Source organism: Geotrypetes seraphini, chromosome 5 (genome assembly GCF_902459505.1).
Source record: "Geotrypetes seraphini chromosome 5, aGeoSer1.1, whole genome shotgun sequence".
Lineage (NCBI taxonomy): Eukaryota > Metazoa > Chordata > Amphibia > Gymnophiona > Dermophiidae > Geotrypetes > Geotrypetes seraphini.
Window position 1 is genome coordinate 114483120 of NC_047088.1, and position 20991 is coordinate 114504110.

The window sequence follows — 20991 nt, forward strand, 5'->3', positions numbered from 1 at the left end:
AATTCCATGCTTGCCAACAGAGCTAATAATTATACCTTCCACTTCTTCTATATGAAGCATTTGGTGCAACAACTCTCCTCCTTCCAAAAGTACATCCCTGAACGCAAGGTCCCGGTTTTTCAACAACAACTTTCCAGTTTGCTCCAACTCAGGAAATTTATGGTGCGCTCCATTTATGACTCTTTTGAGCTGACCTCTCGAGCATCTGCCATGGCTGTTGCCATGAGGCGCTTGGCCTGGCTGAGAGTTTCTGACCTCGATATTAATCACCAAGACCGCCTAGCCAACGCACCTTGTCTTGGTGATGAACTCTTTGGGGAGTCCCTGGACTCAACTACCCAGAAACTCTCGGCACACGAGACCAGGTGGGATACCCTGATCAAACCTAAGAAGAAAACTCCTCCTGCTCGCCCCTACAAACAGCAGTCTTCCTATCAACGCAGGTTCTCGGCCAGACCTCTCAACCCGCCTCAACAACAACAGTCTCGCCGGCCTCGTCAGCAGCACCAGACTCAGGCACGTTCACAGTCTCACCTACCGACCAAGCCTCTCCCGCAGTCAAAACCATCTCAGCCCTTTTGACTCTTTTCTCCAGGGCATAGCCAGTCTCCCACCATCCTTGCCTCTTCCTCAGCCGATAGGAGGACGTCTTCAACTCTTCCTCAACCGTTGGGAGGTCATCACATCAGACCTGTGGGTCCTCAACATCATTCGCCAGGGCTACTCTCTCAATTTCCAGACTCTTCCACCGGACAATCCTCCCATCACTCCTCTCAATCCCCCCTCCTCCTGAGGGAGGTCCAATCCCTCCTTCTTCTCAATGCCATCGAAGAGGTACCCCCAGACCAAAGGGGTCGGGGATTCTACTCCCGCTACTTCCTGGTTCCCAAGAAGACAGGAGACCTCTGTCCCATCCTCGATCTCCGGAACCTCAACAAGTGTCTGGTCAAGGAAAAGTTCAGAATGCTCTCCCTTGCCACGCTTTACCCGCTTCTCTCTCAAGACGACTGGCTATGTTCCCTAGACCTCAAAGAGGCCTACACTCACATTCCAATCCATCTGACTTCACGTCGCTACCTCCGATTTCAGGTACAGCACTGCCACTATCAGTACAAAGTGCTACCCTTTGGCCTCGCATCATCACCCAGGGTGTTCACCAAGTGCCTTATTGTGGTGGCGGCCTTCCTCAGGTCTCACAACCTCCAGGTGTTCCCGTACTTGGACGATTGGTTGGTGAAAGCTCCTACATCTCCGCTTGTGCTGCAAGCCACACAACACACCATCTCTTTCCTCCATCTCCTGGGGTTCGAGATCAACTACCCCAAGTCGCATCTGCTTCCCACACAGCGACTTCAATTCATTGGAGCAGTTCTGGACACCACTCTGATGAGGGCGTTTCTTCCCGCCGACCGACAACGGACCCTGCTCCATCTCTGTCGTCAGGTGCTCCTTCATCACTCCATCCCAGCTCGGCAGATGATGGTCCTCCTAGGCCACATGGCCTCGACGGTCCATGTACTTCCTCTGGCACGACTCCACCTCAGGACACCTCAGTGGACTCTAGCCAACCAATGGTCACAGACCTCGGATCCTCTTTCTCATCCCATCTCTGTGACATCGTCTCTTCAGCAATCTCTTCAATGGTGGTTGAACTCCTCAAATCTTTCCAGGGGTCTACTCTTTCATCTGCCACCTCACTCCATGACCATCACCACGGATGCCTCCCCCTATGCGTGGGGAGCTCACCTGGGAGATCTTCGCACTCAGGGTCTCTGGACCCCTCAGGAGCGTCTACATCACATCAATTTCCTGGAACTCAGAGTCATGTTCTATGCTCTCAAAGCCTTCCAGCACCTTCTCTACCCTCAGGTCCTTCTTCTGTGCACAGACAACCAGGTCGCCATGTACTACATAAACAAGCAAGGCAGCACCGGATCTCCCCTCCTCTGTCAGGAGGCCATCCGCATCTGGTCCTGGGCCACGGCCCACAGTCTCTTCCTCAAGGCTGTATATATCCAGGGCGAACAGAACTCCCTGGCCGACAATCTCAGCCGCATCCTTCAACCTCACGAGTGGACTCTGGATCCTCCCACACTCCGCTCCATCTTTGCGCGCTGGGGCACTCCGCAAGTGGACCTCTTTGCAGCTCCTCACAACCATAAGCTGCCCCAATTCTGTTCCAGACTCTTCTCTCCTCACCGTCTGGCCCCGGATGCATTCCTGCTCGACTGGACGGATCGGTTCCTCTATGCCTTTCCTCCACTACCTCTGATGTTGCGGACATTGTTCAAACTCCGCAGGGACAGAGCCACCATGATTCTTATCGCTCCTCAGTGGCCTCGCCAACACTGGTTCTCCCTCCTGCTCCAGCTCAGCTCCAGGGAGCCCATTCCTCTTCCTGTGTTTCCTACTCTACTTACACAGCAGCATCAGTCTCTACTGCATCCCAATCTGTCCTCGCTCCACCTGACAGCTTGGTTTCTCTCGGGCTGACCTCTCCAGAGAACCTGTCTCAGCCTGTCCGTCGTATTTTGGATGCCTCCAGGAAACCGGCCACCCTCCAATGTTACCATCAGAAATGGACCCGGTTCTCCTCTTGGTGTCTACTTCATCATCACGATCCCGCCTCATTGGCGGTAGAAACTATATTGGACTATTTGCTTTCTCTCTCCGACGCTGGCCTCAAATCTACCTCAATCAGAGTCCACCTCAGTGCCATCACTGCGTTTCATGAGCCTATCCTCGGAAAACCTCTCACGGCTCATCCCCTGGTTTCCCGGTTCATGAGAGGCCTCTTCAATGTCAAACCACCGCTGAAGCCTCCTCCAGTCGTCTGGGACCTGAACGTGGTTCTCTCAGCCCTCATGAAACCTCCATTTGAGCCTCTTGCCACAACTTCACTCAAATTTCTGACATGGAAGGTGCTTTTCCTCATTGCCATCACCTCTGCCAGGAGGGTTAGTGAGCTACATGCACTGGTCGCTGACCCACCTTTCACGGTTTTTCACCATGACAAGGTAGTTCTGCGTACCCATCCTAAATTTCTTCCCAAGGTGGTCTCGGACTTCCACCTCAACCAATCCATTGTGTTACCTGTCTTTTTCCCTAAGCCCCATTCTCATCCTGGGGAACAGGCATTACACACGCTGGACTGTAAGCGTGCCCTTGCATACTACCTTGACCGTACCAGGGCTCACCGCTCGTCCCCCCCAGCTCTTTTTGTCCTTCGACCCTAACCGTCTAGGTCGCCCTGTCTCTAAACGGACGCTTTCTAACTGGCTTGCTGCCTGCATTGCGTTCTGTTATGCTCGGGCCGGTCTCTCACTGGAAGGTGCTGTCACGGCCCACAGGGTCAGAGCTATGGCTGCTTCTGTGGCTTTCCTCCGCTCCACGCCCATCGAGGAGATCTACAAAGCTGCCACTTGGTCCTCAGTTCACACATTCACTTCTCACTACTGTCTGGATGCCTTCTCCAGACGGGATGGGCACTTTGGCCAATCTGTGTTACAAAATTTGTTTTCCTAATGGCCAACCATCCCTCCTCCCTCTCTGTTAGCTTGGAGGTCACCCATGCGTTAAGAATATGCTGCCTGCTTGTCCTGGGATAAAGCACAGTTACTTACCGTAATAGGTGTTATCCAGGGACAGCAGGCAGATATTCTTATGACCCACCCTCCTCCCCGGGTTGGCTTCTTAGCTGGCTTATCTTAACTGGGGACCATGCTCTCCTCCGTCGAGCGGGAAGGCACCCGCGCATGCGCGGTGCGGCCAACTAGAACTTTCTAGTTAAAAGTGTCCGTACCGGGGCTCCATCGGTGACGTCACCCATGCGTTAAGAATATCTGCCTGCTGTCCCTGGATAACACCTGTTACGGTAAGTAACTGTGCTTTTGAGAATGGTTTACACTTTCTTGAGCAAAAACTGAAGAAACCAAGTGTGGAGTGGGACAGTACACGTCAACCTTGAAGACAAGTTCTAATATAAACTCAAGTAAAATACACATGTATCAACACATAAATATAAAGTCCTTTGTCTTGATGACCAGACATGGTCCGTGTTTCGGCCTCCAAAAGGAAGCTTGTCTCAGGGGTGTAGTGGTCAGTCCACAAGATGGTGCTGTTGTACTTGAATCACAAACTCTAGAAATCATGCTTGCACTTGTGCATAGTGAGGACTCACGAAGTATGACGAGCTGGTGCAAATCGCAGGAAAATCAGAGAAACTCTCATCAAGACAAAGGACTTTATATTTATGTGTTGATATATTTATATTAAATTACGTATCATCCGATCTGTAACTTCTATCTTAGAGACCAGCTCAATCACTACCCTGATTCATTCTTTAGTAATCTCCCATTTAGATTACTGCAATTCACTCCTCAACGGTCTACCCCAAAAAGAAATCCGACGCCTTCAACTAATACAAAACACGGCAATAAAACTTATCTATAAACTAGGCAAATATGATCATGTAACTCCCCTTTTCAAAAATGAACATTGGCTTCCCATCACTCACCGTATCACCTATAAAATCATCATCCTAACCTTTAAAATTAAACTCTCTCATCTTCCCCTATTTCTAGATAAACTCCTCATTCCTCATAGTTCCCCACGTACATTAAGATCAACAGATCAAAACCTATTATTCATCCCATCCATAAAAGAATTTTACAATACACGAAAAGTAAATTTTGCAGTAACTGCCCCAACCCTCTGGAACTCCATACCACTGTATCTCCGCAACGAGCCACGAATTGACAAATTTAAGACAGGACTAAAAACCTTCCTCTTCCGCGATGCATTTGATATCATATAGAGTCTCACTTATTCCCTCTTTTGCAAACAATAAATAGCTCTGATATTATGACCCCCCCTTCATGTTTTATCCTAACCCCACTGTCACCCTTTTCTATCTCCAATATGTAACTTTTAACCTTCCCTCCCTTCCACCCTCACTTTCCAGTTTGTCTTGTAATGTTATTTATGTTCACACAATACTATTAAATTAATTATATATATACTTTTATTGTTATTTTTTTTCTTTTCTATCCTATAATCTTATTGTAAACCAGCTAGATATTAATTTGATGGTTGGTATATCAAAATCAATAAAACTTGAAACTTGATATTTTATTTGAGTTTATATTAATAAAACTTGTTATCTTCAAGGTTGATTTATACTGTGCCACTCCCCACTTGGTTTCTTCTTCAGTTTTTGCTCTGCATGAAGTTGTTTCACCTAGTTTTTTGGGTTTTCACTCTCTTGAGCAACATTTCTCATAGAGGTGTTTAAAATCTTATTACTATTATTTCTTTAAAGAAGCAATAATATTCTTTATGTAGCTGTTATCTAAAACTTTATAAAATTCTTGACTAATATTTATGTAGATGTATGTTTATCCTCTGATTAACTTTTTTGGGAGAAGCATAAAAACTTCTGAGTAATAAAGGCTGTAAATTCCTTATATTAATGTTTATGCCCCTGAATAAGATTTATCTGGAAAGAAAAAATAGACCTTCCCAATCAAAATTACATAGAGAGGCTCTAACATACCTTCTGTAATTTATCTATGCTTTGTGAAATATAGTATTTTGTGTGTCTATGTGCTTTAAAAATGATCCCCTAATCTACCAGATATACTTCTCCCTCGGTATTCACGGGGTCACGTGCAGAGCCGGCCCGCGAATAGGGAAAAATTGCGAATAATTTTTTGGGGCAGCTCTGATCCCCCCCTCCTGTGTCCTGGACCTCCCCCAAACCATACCTCTGTTCTCCCTGTGGTAGGCTGTCTGGCCACTGGCAATTACAGCGTCCGCTTCCCCTTCCTGCCGGCAGTACTGCTGCTCCTTGCTCTGAGCTGTGCGTCGCTCCTTGCTCTTTAGTAGCTACATGGAGGTCTTTAGATTGGCTCTTTGGCTGCTGCCCCTTGGTGGTCTAGCGGTGATGCAGGGCAGGATTGATCTTCCTATGCTCCTGCCCCATGCAAAGCCGTCATCAAAATAGCTGCAGTGAGTTCCAGTTGTAATCTCGAGACTACAACGGGAACTCGCAGAAGCCATTTTGATGATAGCTTTGCACGGAGCAGGAGCATAGGAAGATCGCTCCTGCCCTGTGTCACTGCTAGACCATCAAGTAAGGTCTGAGGAGGTTTGGACAGCCTGCAAAAAAAGAAGAAATAAAAATCGCGAATAAGCAAAACCGTGAGTAGGGAAACCGTGAATCCAGAGGGAGAGCTGTATATTGAAAGCACGTGTAATCCATGAGGAACATTGCTGATAGCTCTGGAGTAACATTTATCTGGGAAGTATATGAATGTTCCTGAATAATGCATTATCTTGCAGGTGCTCGTGTGGGTGTTGTGCAGTACAGTCATGAAGGTACCTTTGAGGCTATCCAGTTGAATGATGAACGCATTGACTCACTTTCTAGTTTCAAGGAGGCAGTGAAGCGCCTAGAATGGATTGCTGGTGGCACCTGGACTCCCTCAGCCCTGCAATTTGCCTACAACAAGCTAATCAAAGAAACCAAGCGAGAGAAAGCCAAAGTATTTGCTGTGGTGATTACAGATGGGCGTCATGACCCACGAGATGCAGACACAGGCCTTCAGGCTCTCTGCGGTGGTGATGTCATTGTAAATGCAATTGGCATTGGGGACATGTTCCACAAGCAACAAGAAGACGAGACGCTGACTTCTATTGCTTGTAATGATGACCAGCGTGTGCAGAAGATGAAACTCTTTTCAGAACTGGTAGCTGATGAGTTTATTGATAACATGGAGGAACTTCTCTGCCCAGGTGAGCTGTCAGTGCATGACAATACCAGAAGGGTCATTGTGAGATTATGTGATCAAGACAGATGTCAAGGTGTGGTAATGTAACAAAAGCAAAATACTATTCCACTCCTTGCTTAACAATCGCTGTAGACCTGAAGGTCATAGACAAATTATTTCAGTCAGTGACTTTAAAAGGGTACTGATGCCCTAATTTGTTATAGAAATAGAATAGTTTGTTGATTTGCACTGCTTGTTCCTGGGATAAGCAGCTTAGAATCTATTCTTTTGTGATCAATGAATACTTTTGAAGTGGACTGGCCATAGCTAGATGCTTGGCTAGATGGATATTTGATCTCTTCCAGTACGATGATGCTTATGTACTGTATTTGCCAGTGTATAGGATGCAGCAGTGTATAAGATGCACCCTCTTTAAGAAAAAAAACAAACTTATGCGCATGTACAGTGCCCCTCCCCTGTCAGGCTCTGCACCCAGCCTGCTCAAAGCCCCCTTCCTTCCCAGGCTTTCCACCCTGTCCCCTCTCCCTGCCCTGTCCGTCCATCTGTCCTACCTCTTCTGCCGCTGGAATCCCTGGTAATCCAGAGGTGCAGCGGACAGGAGTGAACTTCCTGTGCTCCTACCCCACTGCTAACCCAGTCGGTGGCTGCCATGAGATCAGGTTTCTTCAGCTGCTGAGTGGCACTGAGCAGGAGCGCACTTTGGCGCTCCTACTCAGCATTGAGAGGCTTCCTGACTGGCTCAATTCGCCGAGCAGGAGTGCCAAAGTGCGCCAGGAGTGCCAAAGTGTGCCAAAGTACCACCAGGGATTCCAGCAGCAGAGGAGGTAGGATGGACAGGGTGCAGAACTCATAATTTTGATTATCAACGTATAAGATGCACCACTTATTTTAAGTTTATTTTGAGGAGTAAAAAAGTGCGTCCTATACACCAGCAAATATGGTACTTTTATATGGTACGTATAATTTATATTGCTTTCTTGCACTTCCACCACAGTTCCTTTTTTAAAAATTTATTATCCTCATGTTAGGGGTTTGATTCTTATGTCAAAAGAATGTGTAAGAACACTTATTGACTATTTTCAGAACCAACATTTGTTTACTTTACTTTCTTCAACCCCAGTTTCTTCTAGAGCAGAGTGGTCCTTAAGGAGCACAACCCAGTCAGGTTTTCAGGATTTCCTCAGTGAATATGCATGAGATCATGCATTGGCTCCATGGTATCAAATAGACCCCCATGCACATTCATTAGGAAAATTATGAAAACCAAACTGGGTTGCCTACCTCTATTAAAGAAAAATGCCTTTTTTGTCTTCCCTGCCCCTGATCTCGTACAATAAGAGTAGGGCATTTATATACAGTCTATACCAGGAGCTCAAGATTGGTTTACAAAATTACAATCAAAATATACAATTCAAAGGATTAAATATACATACTTAAAAATTTGTGAATAAAACTAGGTCATACTCAATTATTCTACTTATTTATCAAATAGTAAAGCTTTAAATTTCATTCTAAATCTAAGATAATTCGGCTCACATTTAATAGAAGATGGCAAACAGTTCCACATAGATGGGATTGAAAAATTGAAAAGTTGTTTAGCAGAAGAAGACAATCTTACTGAAGAAATTAAAGGCAGCTCTAGTTTGTTGAGTAAATATCAAACAAGGATGAATTTTTATTAGATTAAAAAGATAAAGAGATCAATCACCATATAGAATTTTAAAATCCAGGAGATAGCTGGTTGTCTCCTGTGGTCAACCTGGAAATTCATTATCGGTGCCATATCCAGCAATTGGCATTGAATTTCCAGGGCTTCTTTGGCTGGCTAAAACATAACCAGCTAAGCAGATAGGAAAGGGTTTGACACGCAGCTCCTGATTGGTGAGGCCCGACTTTAGTACAGGAAGAAGTAGTCAGAGCATACTGCGAATGATTTCCTTCACTCGCCGGTTGCCCTCTCCTGTCTCCCCTGCTAAAAATCGTATTCACGGTTTTGCAACATTTGTGGGAGTTCCTGAAATGGAACCCCCACAAATATTGGGGGAGTACTGTACCAGTTTCTATATATTATTGATTGAAAGAAGTGAATTAATCTGATGTAAAAAATGTAATTGCACGAACACTGAAGTCATTAAATGGTTCACCAGTATATTACCATCTGGGGTGGAATCTAACCTTATACCTAAGCATCATACTGTAGATTGCAAGGAGAGAAGACACTTTTGCTTTTCTTCTGTCCCATGATCCTTGAATTTTGACTCATATCCTGATTGTTGTCGTCCCTCCTGCTCTGTAATCCTCTTGCCTCCTGATCTCCAGCTTTTCTTCTGATCACAGATCTGACTTTTTTGTTCTTCCCAGTCAGTTGCTCCTTTTTCTATTCTGTGATACCCACTACTGGTTCATCCATTGTGATTGCTTTACATATTCAACCCATTTCTCTCTTTGATTTCAGATCCACAGATTGTCTGTCCAGACCTTCCATGCCAAACAGGTACATTTTCCCTTTTTCTGTTTTTGTAATGTGATCTGCATTGTTTTACTTGAAAAGAAAGGGGTGAGGTATCAGGATAATAAGGAACGGAGAAGGGCAAGAGAAGTAAAGCTTGGTCTGTGGGAGTGTAATTCTATAACAGGTGCTGGTTATGGCATCAATTTCAAGCCTATTCAACCCTACTTTTCTTTACAGAGTATTAATATAAATAGTGCAGAATGTGTGTACATCTAGACATGACACTTACACCAGCTTACTAGCTGATGTAAATGCCAGTGCCTAGGTGCATAGGCATTGGAACGGGGGGGGGGGTTTCCAGGGGCCATGGCCTCCCCAATAAAGCCTGTTCTATGGGTGATCAAGTGAGGGGAAACCTCCCCCCCCCCCCACACACACACACACGCACACTTCTTGTGAGGCTGGGAGCTTGCTACCGGCCAGCGTGCCTGCTGGTCAGCACTTTCTAACATGCCCCTTCACCTGCATGTACTCCTCCCCCCTCCTCCTGCCTCCCGCCTGCTCACCCGCCTGCCACGTTTAACTTCTTAGAAAAGCACTGCACCACCCTGCCACTGGCCCAGTGTCTTCTCTCCACTGTGGCCCATCCTAGCGGAAACAGGAAGTTGTCAGAGAGGGTGGACCGCAGGTGTAGAGAGGAGCATATGGGACTGGGGGGAAGGGATAGATATTAGACTCAAATGAGGGAAGGAGGGAGAGATGTGAGGAATGGAGTAAGGGAGGGGATGATGTCAGATGTGTGAGGGACAGGGAGAGATGGATTTGGGAGAGATGGATTTGGGGGAGGACAGGGAGAGGAGCAGAAGAGGGACAATAAGAGATGGATTTGGAAAAGGACAGAAGGAGTAAGAGAGGGAGAGATGGACATGAGCAAAGACAAAGGGGGGAGGGAGAAATGGATGGGGAGGGGGCAAAATGGGGAGAGAGAGATTTGGAGGAGGGGGCAAGATATGGAAAGGGAAAGAGATTCAGGGGAGGGGACAGAAGGGGATGGGAGAGAAGAACAACTTGGGGCAAGCAGAGAAGGAAGAAAAGACATAGCTAGGGAAAGGCAGAGGGGATATGGACTGGGAATTGGGAGAGGTGAAAGATGTCATACTTGGGAGCACACCAGGACCTCTGGCCATACTCTGCTGCTGCTGCCTGTGGCTTTGTGAAGAAAGAAGTGCAGTTGGAAAGAAGGAACAGAAGACCTATTGGATATTTTAGAGCCAGCCAGAACACAGGTACACACTCTTAGGAGGAGGCATGAACTTGGGACACAGAAGGGAGGGAAGAAGAGAGGCACATTTTATCTGCCATCATTTACTATGTTACATTGGGTCACAGGAGGAAGTGAGAGGGGCATGTTGGGACACAGGGAGGAGTGGTACATTGAGACAAGGAAGGAAGGGAGTGTGAACTTGGGACAAATGAGGGAGGGGGCATGAATTTGGGAAACAGAATGGAGAGAGGGGTATGAACTTGGGACATAGAATGGAAGGATGGGGAAAGATGCTGAGGTGGGAGAGGGAATAGAAAGGGAGAATTGTTAAGCATGGGTGTGAGTGAGAGGGAAAGAGGAAAAGGAGGGAAGAGGAGAATTATTGGACATGGTGATGGGAGAGGAGTGAGGTAGAGAGAGATAAGAGGGAGAAATGTTGGATGTGGTGGTGGAGAGGAAACAGTGGGATGGATGGAAGGAAATGGATGCAAGAGGGAGGAATGTAGGACATGGTGGTGGAGGGAATGGAGGAAGAGATGTGGCATGGAGCTGGAGAGGGGTGATAGAAGCAGAAATGTTGGACATGGGGCTGGTGGGCAGGGGCAAAAGATGCTGCACACAGTCCGGGGGATAAGAGAGGGAGAAATATTGGATGTGGCAGTAGAGGGGGTGTGAGAGAGGCACCCTGGATCCCTCTCTCTCTTTCCCCACTCCCTCTGAAACAAGGGAGGGAATGAGAGAAAGAGAGAGAGATGGTGGACAGTGAAAGAGAGGAAGACGTTGCACATGGGGGTGGAGGAGAGAGGAAGAAATGCTGTGCAGTGCTGAGGAGGGAAAAAGAGTGCACTTTGTGTAGTTTAATTTTGTGGTTACCATTTTTATTATTAATAAGATTATGAAAAATGAATGGAAGAAATGGTGTTTACAATTAGTACTATTTTTATGGGAGTGAGGTCTGGGGCATGGTCTAGGGCAGAGCTTTTGCCCCCCCCCCCCCCCAAAAAAAAAAAAAAAAAAAAAGCTTTCCAGATATGCATTAGTTTGTATAATTTATACTGTAGCATTCTACATAATGTACACATTACATGTGCACTACTCTTGCATACATCAACTGGAAAAGCACATGTTATCACTGCATTGTGCATACTTTTATACTAGTTGGTATTCTATAAGAGATCATTTACATATGAAAGTGGGTACTTGTGCATTTAATGGCTGGAATACCACTATCTGTCTAGGGGTGCTTAGTCCACGAGTATCTAAGGCAACAGTACATAAATTCCTTTCTTTTAGAAATATTTTTACATGTAAAGTAGCAGGGAAAAGCCATTTTAGAAAGCTGACATTTAGATAAGGGAATCCACATACATCCAAATAGCAAGAGGGTATTTAGTGTTCTTAGAGGAGGAGTAGTGAGGGCAGGCTGACAACAGCAATATACAGAACTCTCTTGTGCAAAATTCAAAGCTGCCCTTAAAACTTACCTGTTTAGCTTTGCATTTTGTTCTACCTTATGAGCTTATGATATTTCAGCATTGCATGAGCTCAATTCTTATCTCCTAGTTAATGTTTATATGCCTTGGCTTTTCTCCTAAATCTGCCGATGTCTAAATAAAGGCAGCTGAAATGGCCACTGGAATTGTGGCTAGATAGTCACTTTAGGCCACGGAATGTCAAAGAAGTCATGGCCAACACCAGAAGTGGTATTAGGCTGGCTAAAGTAGCTACCCATCCGTGAATCATGCCAAGATAGGTGGCTGAAATGTAGGCCCAGAAAACTCTGGAGGAGGGAATTTCCCTGCCGCAATTGGCTGAGCGGCCGTGGCAGGGAACCCCAAACACCCACACACACTATCCGCAGCAGGAAGGATTCTCAATCCCTCCTGCCACTGCTCCCGCAACACACCCGGCAGGAGGGATGCTCAATCCCTCCTGCCGGTACCCCCAAACACCCCACACCCTCTGAAACCCACCCCTGTACCTTTTTCTCGAGGGCCGGCCGGCGGGATACCCACTTCCATTGGCCAGCAACCCCCTTAACATCCCCAGCAGGAGGGATGCCCAATCCCTCTTGCTGGCACCCCCTACCCCGAACTCCCCCCAAACCTCCCACATACCTTTTTCTTGAAGGCCAGCTGGAGGGGATTCCCACTCCCTCTGGCCAGCAACCCCCTTAACATCCCCGGCAGGAGAAATGCCCAATCCCTCCTGCTGGCACCCCCACTGAACTCCCTCCCCCAAACTCACCCTGTACCTTTTTCTTGAAGGCCGGTTGGAGGAATGCTCACTCTCTCTGGCCAGCAGGTCCGCCTCTTCTGAATGGCAGGCCTTCCCCTTCCTGATGTATCCTGGGATGCACTGGGAGTGGTCTAAAACTCCGATCGGCCAGATCCCTAAGACCACTCCCATCTTAATGGGGATATGCTGGCAGGAGAAATTGGGCATCCCTCCTGCCGCGGATAGTGGATGAGTTTGGGGTTCCCTGCCATGGCTGCTCAGCTGATCGCGGCAGGGGAATTTCCCCCCCCCTCCCTCCCCATCAGCTGAGCAGCAGAGACTCCAAAGCTGCGATTCTGTAACCAGTGCCCTAAAATGACCACCAACTTGGGTTCCGGTTACAGAATCCGGCCCTTAGTGACTAATAAACTAAGAAGATTCTTCAGCCATGCACCAGCTCAAGGCCTTACCATTGTTTGCTCCCATATCCAACATCTCCCCTTCCCTCTCTACCTATCCCTCTTTATAACAAGTATCTCCCTTTGTCCTCTCTCCTACCCCTCATACACCTGTTGACAGTACCTCACTTTTGCTTCCTCCATCACACATCTAGCATCTTCCTTCCCCCTCCTTCATTTTTAGGCTGTAACTACATTTTGCTCTGGCCTTGAGTTTGAGTACAATGTGGGCCCTGTAAGCACAGGACTGGGCCCATCTCTGACAGGAAGTCTGTTTTGCCCACCTCTTACAGGAAGTCTGCCTTGTAGGGAGGATGAGAAAAGGCAGCTCTTGAACACAGGCCTCTTCTTACTGGGCTAATGACGCTTAATCTTCTTTTAAGCTCAGACCAGTATGGGAGGAGAAGGGGGTGGGGCAACAGCAGTGGCCTAGCAGATAGAGGCCAATGTGCATTCTAGAGCCATGCAGCCACCCCCTAAATTCTGCCACCAAGTCTGTCTAGTTGCAGGAATGGTTCTGATTCCCCATGTGACAAAATGAATATACATCACTAGGTAAAAATATAGACATCAGCATGTACACCAGCCCCAGGTACAAAGGCCATGGCCAGTTCTGCTTTTCAACCCCCTCCTTCCTAGGCATCTATAAGCATCTTTTCCACCCCTCCCCAATTCATTCATCCCAGCATAAAGACACCCAGCCATCAATAAACCCCACCAGTGGGTACCGGGAAGAATCTCCACTCCCCAATCCTCCTACCATGTTACCAATAGTGATTGGTGTCTACTGGGAGCAGAAGTAATGTCCAGGCCCTTATTTGGTAACAGTAGTAATGACTAGGGGTCACAGGTGCCATTTTGATCCTGGGACTTAGAGAAGCAGGAGTGATTGGGCATCTATTCTGCTCCCACTAGACACTAGGAACCACTGGAATTGCAGTAAGAATTAAAATTATTGGGGTAAGGTCTGCTGGCTGGCTGGGGGTATTTATGCCAGAGGGATTGGATTATGATGGGGGTATGTAAATGCTGAGGCAATCAGAGACCAAGGGGGTATATGTATGAGCGCAAGTCCAAATTGAGCACATGCATCTTAGCAGAATGCATAATGTTCCTTTGAAGGTCATCAATGGAGAATGAATTAGTATTATCTTCCCTTGTTTACAAGCTCTCAAACCTCCTGACTAAATTGCATATTGCTTCTAATCCATTCACCAAAAGACATGATTATGTGCCAGTGGGTTTGCTGAAGGGTTATTATTTCATCTTTGAATCAGATTTCTTCTAAAGCTCTTCAGTAACACTTGTTCTGCTAAGCTGTATCTATCCTCAGCCTGGAATTAATCAGCTGCATGTAATTGCATTCTTATACCACCTACACATGTAAATGGCCTTCCATAAAATACCAACTGGCTTAAGAGTACCTAAGATTACATGATGGCATGTACTTTGCCATTAGGTGTGTACAAAGGGAATTCAAGCAGTCTGGCAGTTGCAAGTACATACTGTGGACCCTTGATTTACGAGCATAATTTGTTCCAGAAGCATGCTCGTAAACCAAAATACTCGTATATCAAAGCGAGTTTTCCCATAGGAACTAAGGGAAACTCGCTTGATTCGTTCCCACCCACCCCCATCCCCCAAGTCCAGCAGTGCTTCTCTACCCCCCCAAGAACCGGCATTGCTCCCTGCCACTCATGAAGGCCGCCCCGCGTGATCCGCCATCCCCCTGCTCGTTTTGCCCCCCCCCCCCGCATGATCCACCATCCCCCTGCTCGTGGCACCCTCCCTGCCCTGCCATAGTATGTGCTCGTGTCACACACACACATACACACACACCCCCGCCCGGCCGCGATCCGGCATGCCCCAGGCACCCACCCACCAACCCGATCACATTCCTTACCCCCATTTGACACCGGCACCAACGCACAGGACATGCCGGTGCCAGTGTCCGAAGATCTGCCTTCTTCTTCGCGCTGGGCCTTGAGCATCTGCGCATGCTCAAGGCCTTCGGGTTCCCATTCTCTCCAACATATAGACATCTATAAGTCAATCCAACAGATATAAAAAAATATTCCATATACACAATAAATATGGTGCAAAATACAGGCAGTTTTCTATGTCTAACATGTGGGCATCCCTCCTGCCATTTTTGGGGTTCAAGGGGGCGCTTTGTCGGGGGGCTTTTTTTTTTTTTTTTTTTTTACTGGCCAGATATTTTGCATGTGTAATACACGCAAAATATCTGCCCAATAAAAAAAAACAAAAACAGCAGAAGCCCTGACAGCAGTGACAGGAGGCTGCTTCTCCTGTCACTACTATCAGGGCTCTGCCTCGATTCACTCGCCTGCCCCGATTAACTTGTATTGGCCAAAAACGATTGAGTCACTATCTTTAGTGAATCTGGGCCATGGTTAGTTAGAATATGCACATGATAATATTAGTAATATAACACTTGCTAATCTTGTTAACTGCCCATCACTAATGAGTGATATCCTGTGGCATCACCTATTCTGGCAGAGAGTGCATTCAATGATACAAGTCAGACATGCATAGTGTACAAAAGTCAGTCAGGAGGCAACTTTGAAAAGGTCAGAATTTGACCTCTCATGTTTTCACACACTTTTGTAAATATTCTTTGCACCACCTAGCACTTGCAGTATTTGTCAAAGTAAATCACTAAATTCTCAACTCCTGCATACCCTTAATTTGTCGAGGGCCCCTAGGCACACAAGTACACTGGGCTCCCTGCCATGCTCCACCCAACCATGCGCCCAGGCGGAAACAGGAAGCTGCATCAGAGGGAAGCTTTGGGCAAGCAGCACCACTTGCAAAATTACAGTTCCTGTTGCCTTTCTTACCTGCGTTGCTTGCTTGTCTTACTTTCCTTCAATGGGGGAGGGCGGGTTGCCGATCGGGATGGAGCCCGCATTGCCGATCGGGGGGGGGGGGCCTGCGTTGCCGATCGATGCTGGAGGGGCCCATCACCGTTTGGAAAAAACAATGTTGATGCCATCCTTCATCGGGCCCTCCTGACCATTTCGGGCCCTAGGCACGTTCCTACTTGGCCTATTGGTTAATCCTGCCCTGCTAACTGGTGCTCATTAGGTACTATGCAATTTCAGAAACCATATGTTTAATAATCTTTTTCATTCTTTATAAAATAGTGACTAATTTGGTGTTGAGATCTACCTTTTAAACCAATCACACTGTTATAAAATTACCCTCAAGTGTAACATATTGTTTATAACTTTAAATATTTTACAATAAATACAAAATTCCTTACCACCCCCCGCACCCCACATAATTGTAAGTTGATTATAATTGCGATCAACAGTTTCAATTATCTGTGTCACATGTCATAACTATGATCTAGGTTATTATATATGATTATTACTTAGTAAGAGCATAAATGATACTGAAACAATGCTGACTTAGATAAATAAGACACCCCAGTATTCCTAGCTTATCTCCATTTTCTGTTCTTCCTTCAGAACTTGCTGTGGCACAGTGTACACAACGGCCAGTTGATATCATATTCCTGTTGGATGGTTCGGAAAGAATTGGAGAGCTGAATTTCCAGAAGGCCTCCAACTTTGTTAAAGAAGTCGCAGAACAGTTAACTCTTGCAAGAAGTGATGATGATACCATGAATGCCAGAATAGCCCTTTTACAATACGGAAGTGAGAATGAGCAAGAAATCGCCTTCAAGCTGTCCCACAACCTGACTGATATTAACGATGCTCTGGCAAAAATCAAATACCTTGACTCATCCTCTAACATCGGATCTGCCATCATTTATGCCATTAACAACATTGTCCTGTCACAACCAATGGCCAGGCGTAATGCTGAACTCTCTTTCGTCTTCATCACTGATGGCATCACTGGAAACAAAAGTCTAGCAGAGGCAGTGACCTCCATGAGGAAGCAAAATGTTGTGCCAACTGTGCTTGCTATGGGAAATGATGTTGACATGGACATCCTACTGCAGATTGGCTTGGGAGACAGGATGGCCATTTTTCGAGAGAATGACTACAATAAACTATTGCACCCTAGCTTCTTTGACCGCTTCATTCGCTGGATTTGTTAATTAAAATATTTTTTGATTAATTAAAATATCAACATATGCCCCATTCTCACCCCTACTCCTACTCCAAATATTCCAATCTCCTTTGTTTTCTGTTTGTTTCATGCTGTTGTATGTTGCTAGTGATCACCAGTCATACCAAGCAATCACACAAAAATTGTTCAAAACTTTCTTGTTTACATTTTTAGTCAATATCTGACATGCTTTATATTGAAATATATCTCACTATAATGGTGCTATCTAAGAAACAAAGGAAGGTGAAAGAAATTGTCATTTGGTTCATAACAGAAAAAAGTCGGTTCCATTTTATGTACACATGTAAAGTCATAGAATGCTAAAAACATTCAGAGGGATAGCCATGTCATTGGATAAATATTAACAGTAGAAATGGCCTATTGAAAATTGCCCATGCAATATATAGATAAATGTATATCCATGCAACTTGTGTTTGTGTAAGTTTATCTGCTTCTTGAAGAGTCATTTCAGAGGTTGGGATTTGAGAGGCATTTGTACTTACACTGATTCTACTGAAAATTCAAATTCCTTGAAAAAAATTTGTACACTCCAAATAGCAAATATTGATATATACTATTTGCATTCACAGCTAGAGTTACTAACATGAACTATCACATTAATGCATGCTAATGCCATTAGCATGCATTTTGTCACTGGTCCCATTTTATGCAATAGGAACAAGTTACTACTGATGTGCATCAACAGTGGTAGTGCATGCTAATATGATAGCATACATTAGTAACGCTGTTAGTTTGTCCTTCAGCAATGACAAAGAGGCAAATGGTACTTTATCCACCACTAATTTATAATGCATGAGCTTTTGAGAACAAGAATCAACATCACCAGTTGCATCTGATGACATGAATACTTGTCATAGAAACTGTCCCCTTATTCTATAACCTGACACCCAAACGTAGACACCAATTGCACACATAACTTATAGAATACTAGTACTTAACATGCATATAATGTGCACTTATGTGTGCAAATGCTACATGGTATTCTATAACTTACATGCACAAATAACTCAGCATGTAAATATGTAGGGGGTTTATATATAGGTGGAGTATGCATGGGTCTCCTGTTTACATACATTACTTAAAGAATACTGTAAGTTACATGCATCACCTGTGCACTTAGATGTCAGTTACACCTGCCATAGACATGGCATAACTGTTGGTGCCTACATATAAGTACTCCAATGCTGACTTTTGCTAGTACTCTATAATCAAACAAATATATACTGGTCGAGTAGACATTCATACAAAAACAGAAAATCCCACTATAATAGTCAGTAGTATCCTTTATTATTATTATTATTTAGTGGGTAGGAAAAGCTTCAGAACAAGGGAGCAATGGGGCTCATAATCAAAACGTCCAAACATCCAAAACAGCGCCTAAGTCATTGCTTGAACCTTTTCTCGCCAAAACTTCCAACTGCCAATAATAGACTTCAAGCAGGGAATTTCACCAGCTATGCATACAGAAAGTAAAAGGACATTTGGGGAGGTGTGATATGGGTTAGCTTTGGGCAGCCTTAGATTTGAATGTCCTGCAGCTATAATCAAACTTTTTATAGGATGTCCTGGACAGAACTTAGATTTTGGGAAGCTAGACCTGTTTCAGAAGTGTCTAAGTGCAAAAAAGGTGCCCAAACTGACCAGATGAACACTGAAGGGATTAACACCTGATCCTCCCACACTCCCCATGTGGTCACAGACCCCCCCCTTCCCACCCCACAAACTCTGAATTTAAAAGTCCATACCTGTGTGTAGAACAGCAGCATCTCCTATGGGAAGGCCTACTAGAGCATCACATAGGTGTCTTAAATAGGCTAGTGAGTAAGCTAGTGAACCCAGACCCATAAGCCACTTTACCCACATTTATTGTAGAAAGTTTGAGCCTACCAAAATCCTACTCTACTGCCATATAGGTACCACCTGTAGCCATAAGGGCTATTGGGAGGTAGCCAGGTGGGTTGGGGGAGAGTTGGGGGTCTCACCACAACTTTTAAGGGGGTTAGAGTGAGATGTATATCTAGCATTCTTTATGTGAAGTTCACAGCAGTGCTCTCTGAAGTGCCCTACTACTCTGTTTGCATGTCCATGTGCCAGTCCAATATAATGCTGACCCATCCAATGTCCAAATGCAGTTCATTTGGACGTTTCCAGCTTGGACAATATTTTGGTCAAAAATGGGATATAGCTTTGGATGTTCTGTTGATCTAGACATCCCGGTGACCTAGACGTGTAAGTAGTGGTTCAGGTTTCGAAAATTGCCTTTTTTGTACTTCCGATTTGGATGTTATGCTGGAAATGTTCAAATCAGACCTAGACATTTGTTTTAAAAATGCCTCTCTACATGTGTCTTCAGATGAAAAGCATTTATCTTGCTCCTGCTCCAATCATTGGCATAAAAACCTCCCCCTTCCTTTATTCATTAATTTTATATTATCTTTCTTTCTTTTTCTTTTTTTTCTTTCCTTCCTTTTTTTTATTTAAAAACTTCAACTCAGAATTATTATAAATAACTTTCCAAATTATTTTTAAATATTTTCAAATCCTTCTCATTAAACACACAGCCATTAGAGTCAGTAGTGAATAAACATATCCAGTAGTATTTTTAGTATTTCAAAAATATCCAATTACCCCAATCTTATGTTTGCATCACCTTTCCCCACATTAAAGCCCTTCAGGTCCACTTCCCATATCATTCTTAGGGCCTCTATCAACCAGTGCTAGCAGTTTGTAGCGCAGTGAGCCATGTTGAATGACCCGCGCTGCTCCCGACGCTCATAGAGTTCCTATAAGCGTCAGGAGCAGCGCGGGCCATTCAGCATGGCTCTCTGCACTAAAACCTGCTAGCACAGTTTGATTAAAAAGGCCCTTCGTGTTACCGGTGTCTTTTAGCCTTTCAAGGCTGCTCCTTGTAGCGTCCCAGCATTTCAGCTTTGCAAAGCCGTTTCTCCCATCCTGATGTGGCTAGCATTTCATGGTAGTACATCTACTACTACATCAGGGTGATTATATCAGCAGCTTTGCAAGGCTTAAATGCCAGGACACTACAAGGAGCAGCTTTGAAAGGCTAAAAGACGCCGGTAACACTGAGAATGATATGAGAAGCAGACCTGAAAGGCTAAAATGCAGGGACTGGTGATGCAAGCATAAGACTGAGATAAGTGGATATTTAAAAATGCTATTGGATATGTTTATTCACTTCTGCTCTAATGGCTATGTAGTTAATGAAAAGAATTTGAAGATATTTGAAAATATTTGAAAAGTTATTTATAATAATCTGGAGTTTAAGTTTTTAAAAATGAAAAAAAAAAGAAAAAAGAAAAAAAGGAAGATTATATAAAATAGATAATGAATAAAGGAAAGGGGAGGTTTTTATGCCAATAACTGGCGCAGGAGCAAGATAAAAGCTTTTCATCTGAAGAGATATACAGTATAGTTCCCTTATTCTAAGGCTTTTCCTACCCCACTAAATAATAATAAAGGATACCACTGGCTACTATAGTGGAATTTTCTGTTTTAGTATTCTATAATGGCATCTTGGTGCCTGGATGCCATTACAGAATTGGCACTCAGTGTCCCTTGTATCTTAATAGATCAATTAGTCTATACGGTTTCACTGGCCTCTATGTCAAGTAATGCTCCTACTTTATTAACAGGCTTTCTCTTTGTCTTTCATCTTAGAGAAAGGGA

At 44.9% G+C, this 20991-nt stretch overlaps 1 protein-coding gene across 2 annotated transcripts in view; it reads left to right on the forward strand.

Moving 5' to 3' along the window:
- Window positions 1–18761, forward strand: part of COL6A2 (collagen type VI alpha 2 chain) — a 167251-nt gene extending 148490 nt beyond the window's left edge. For both annotated transcript variants that reach the window (XM_033945420.1, XM_033945421.1), the window contains exons 26-28: window positions 6343–6795; window positions 9247–9285; window positions 16677–18761. In XM_033945420.1, coding sequence (XP_033801311.1) covers window positions 6343–6795; window positions 9247–9285; window positions 16677–17272 — 1088 coding nt within the window. In that variant the 3' untranslated portion in view covers window positions 17273–18761. The remainder of the gene's footprint in view (window positions 1–6342; window positions 6796–9246; window positions 9286–16676) is intronic.
- Window positions 18762–20991: the final 2230 nt, after the last annotated feature.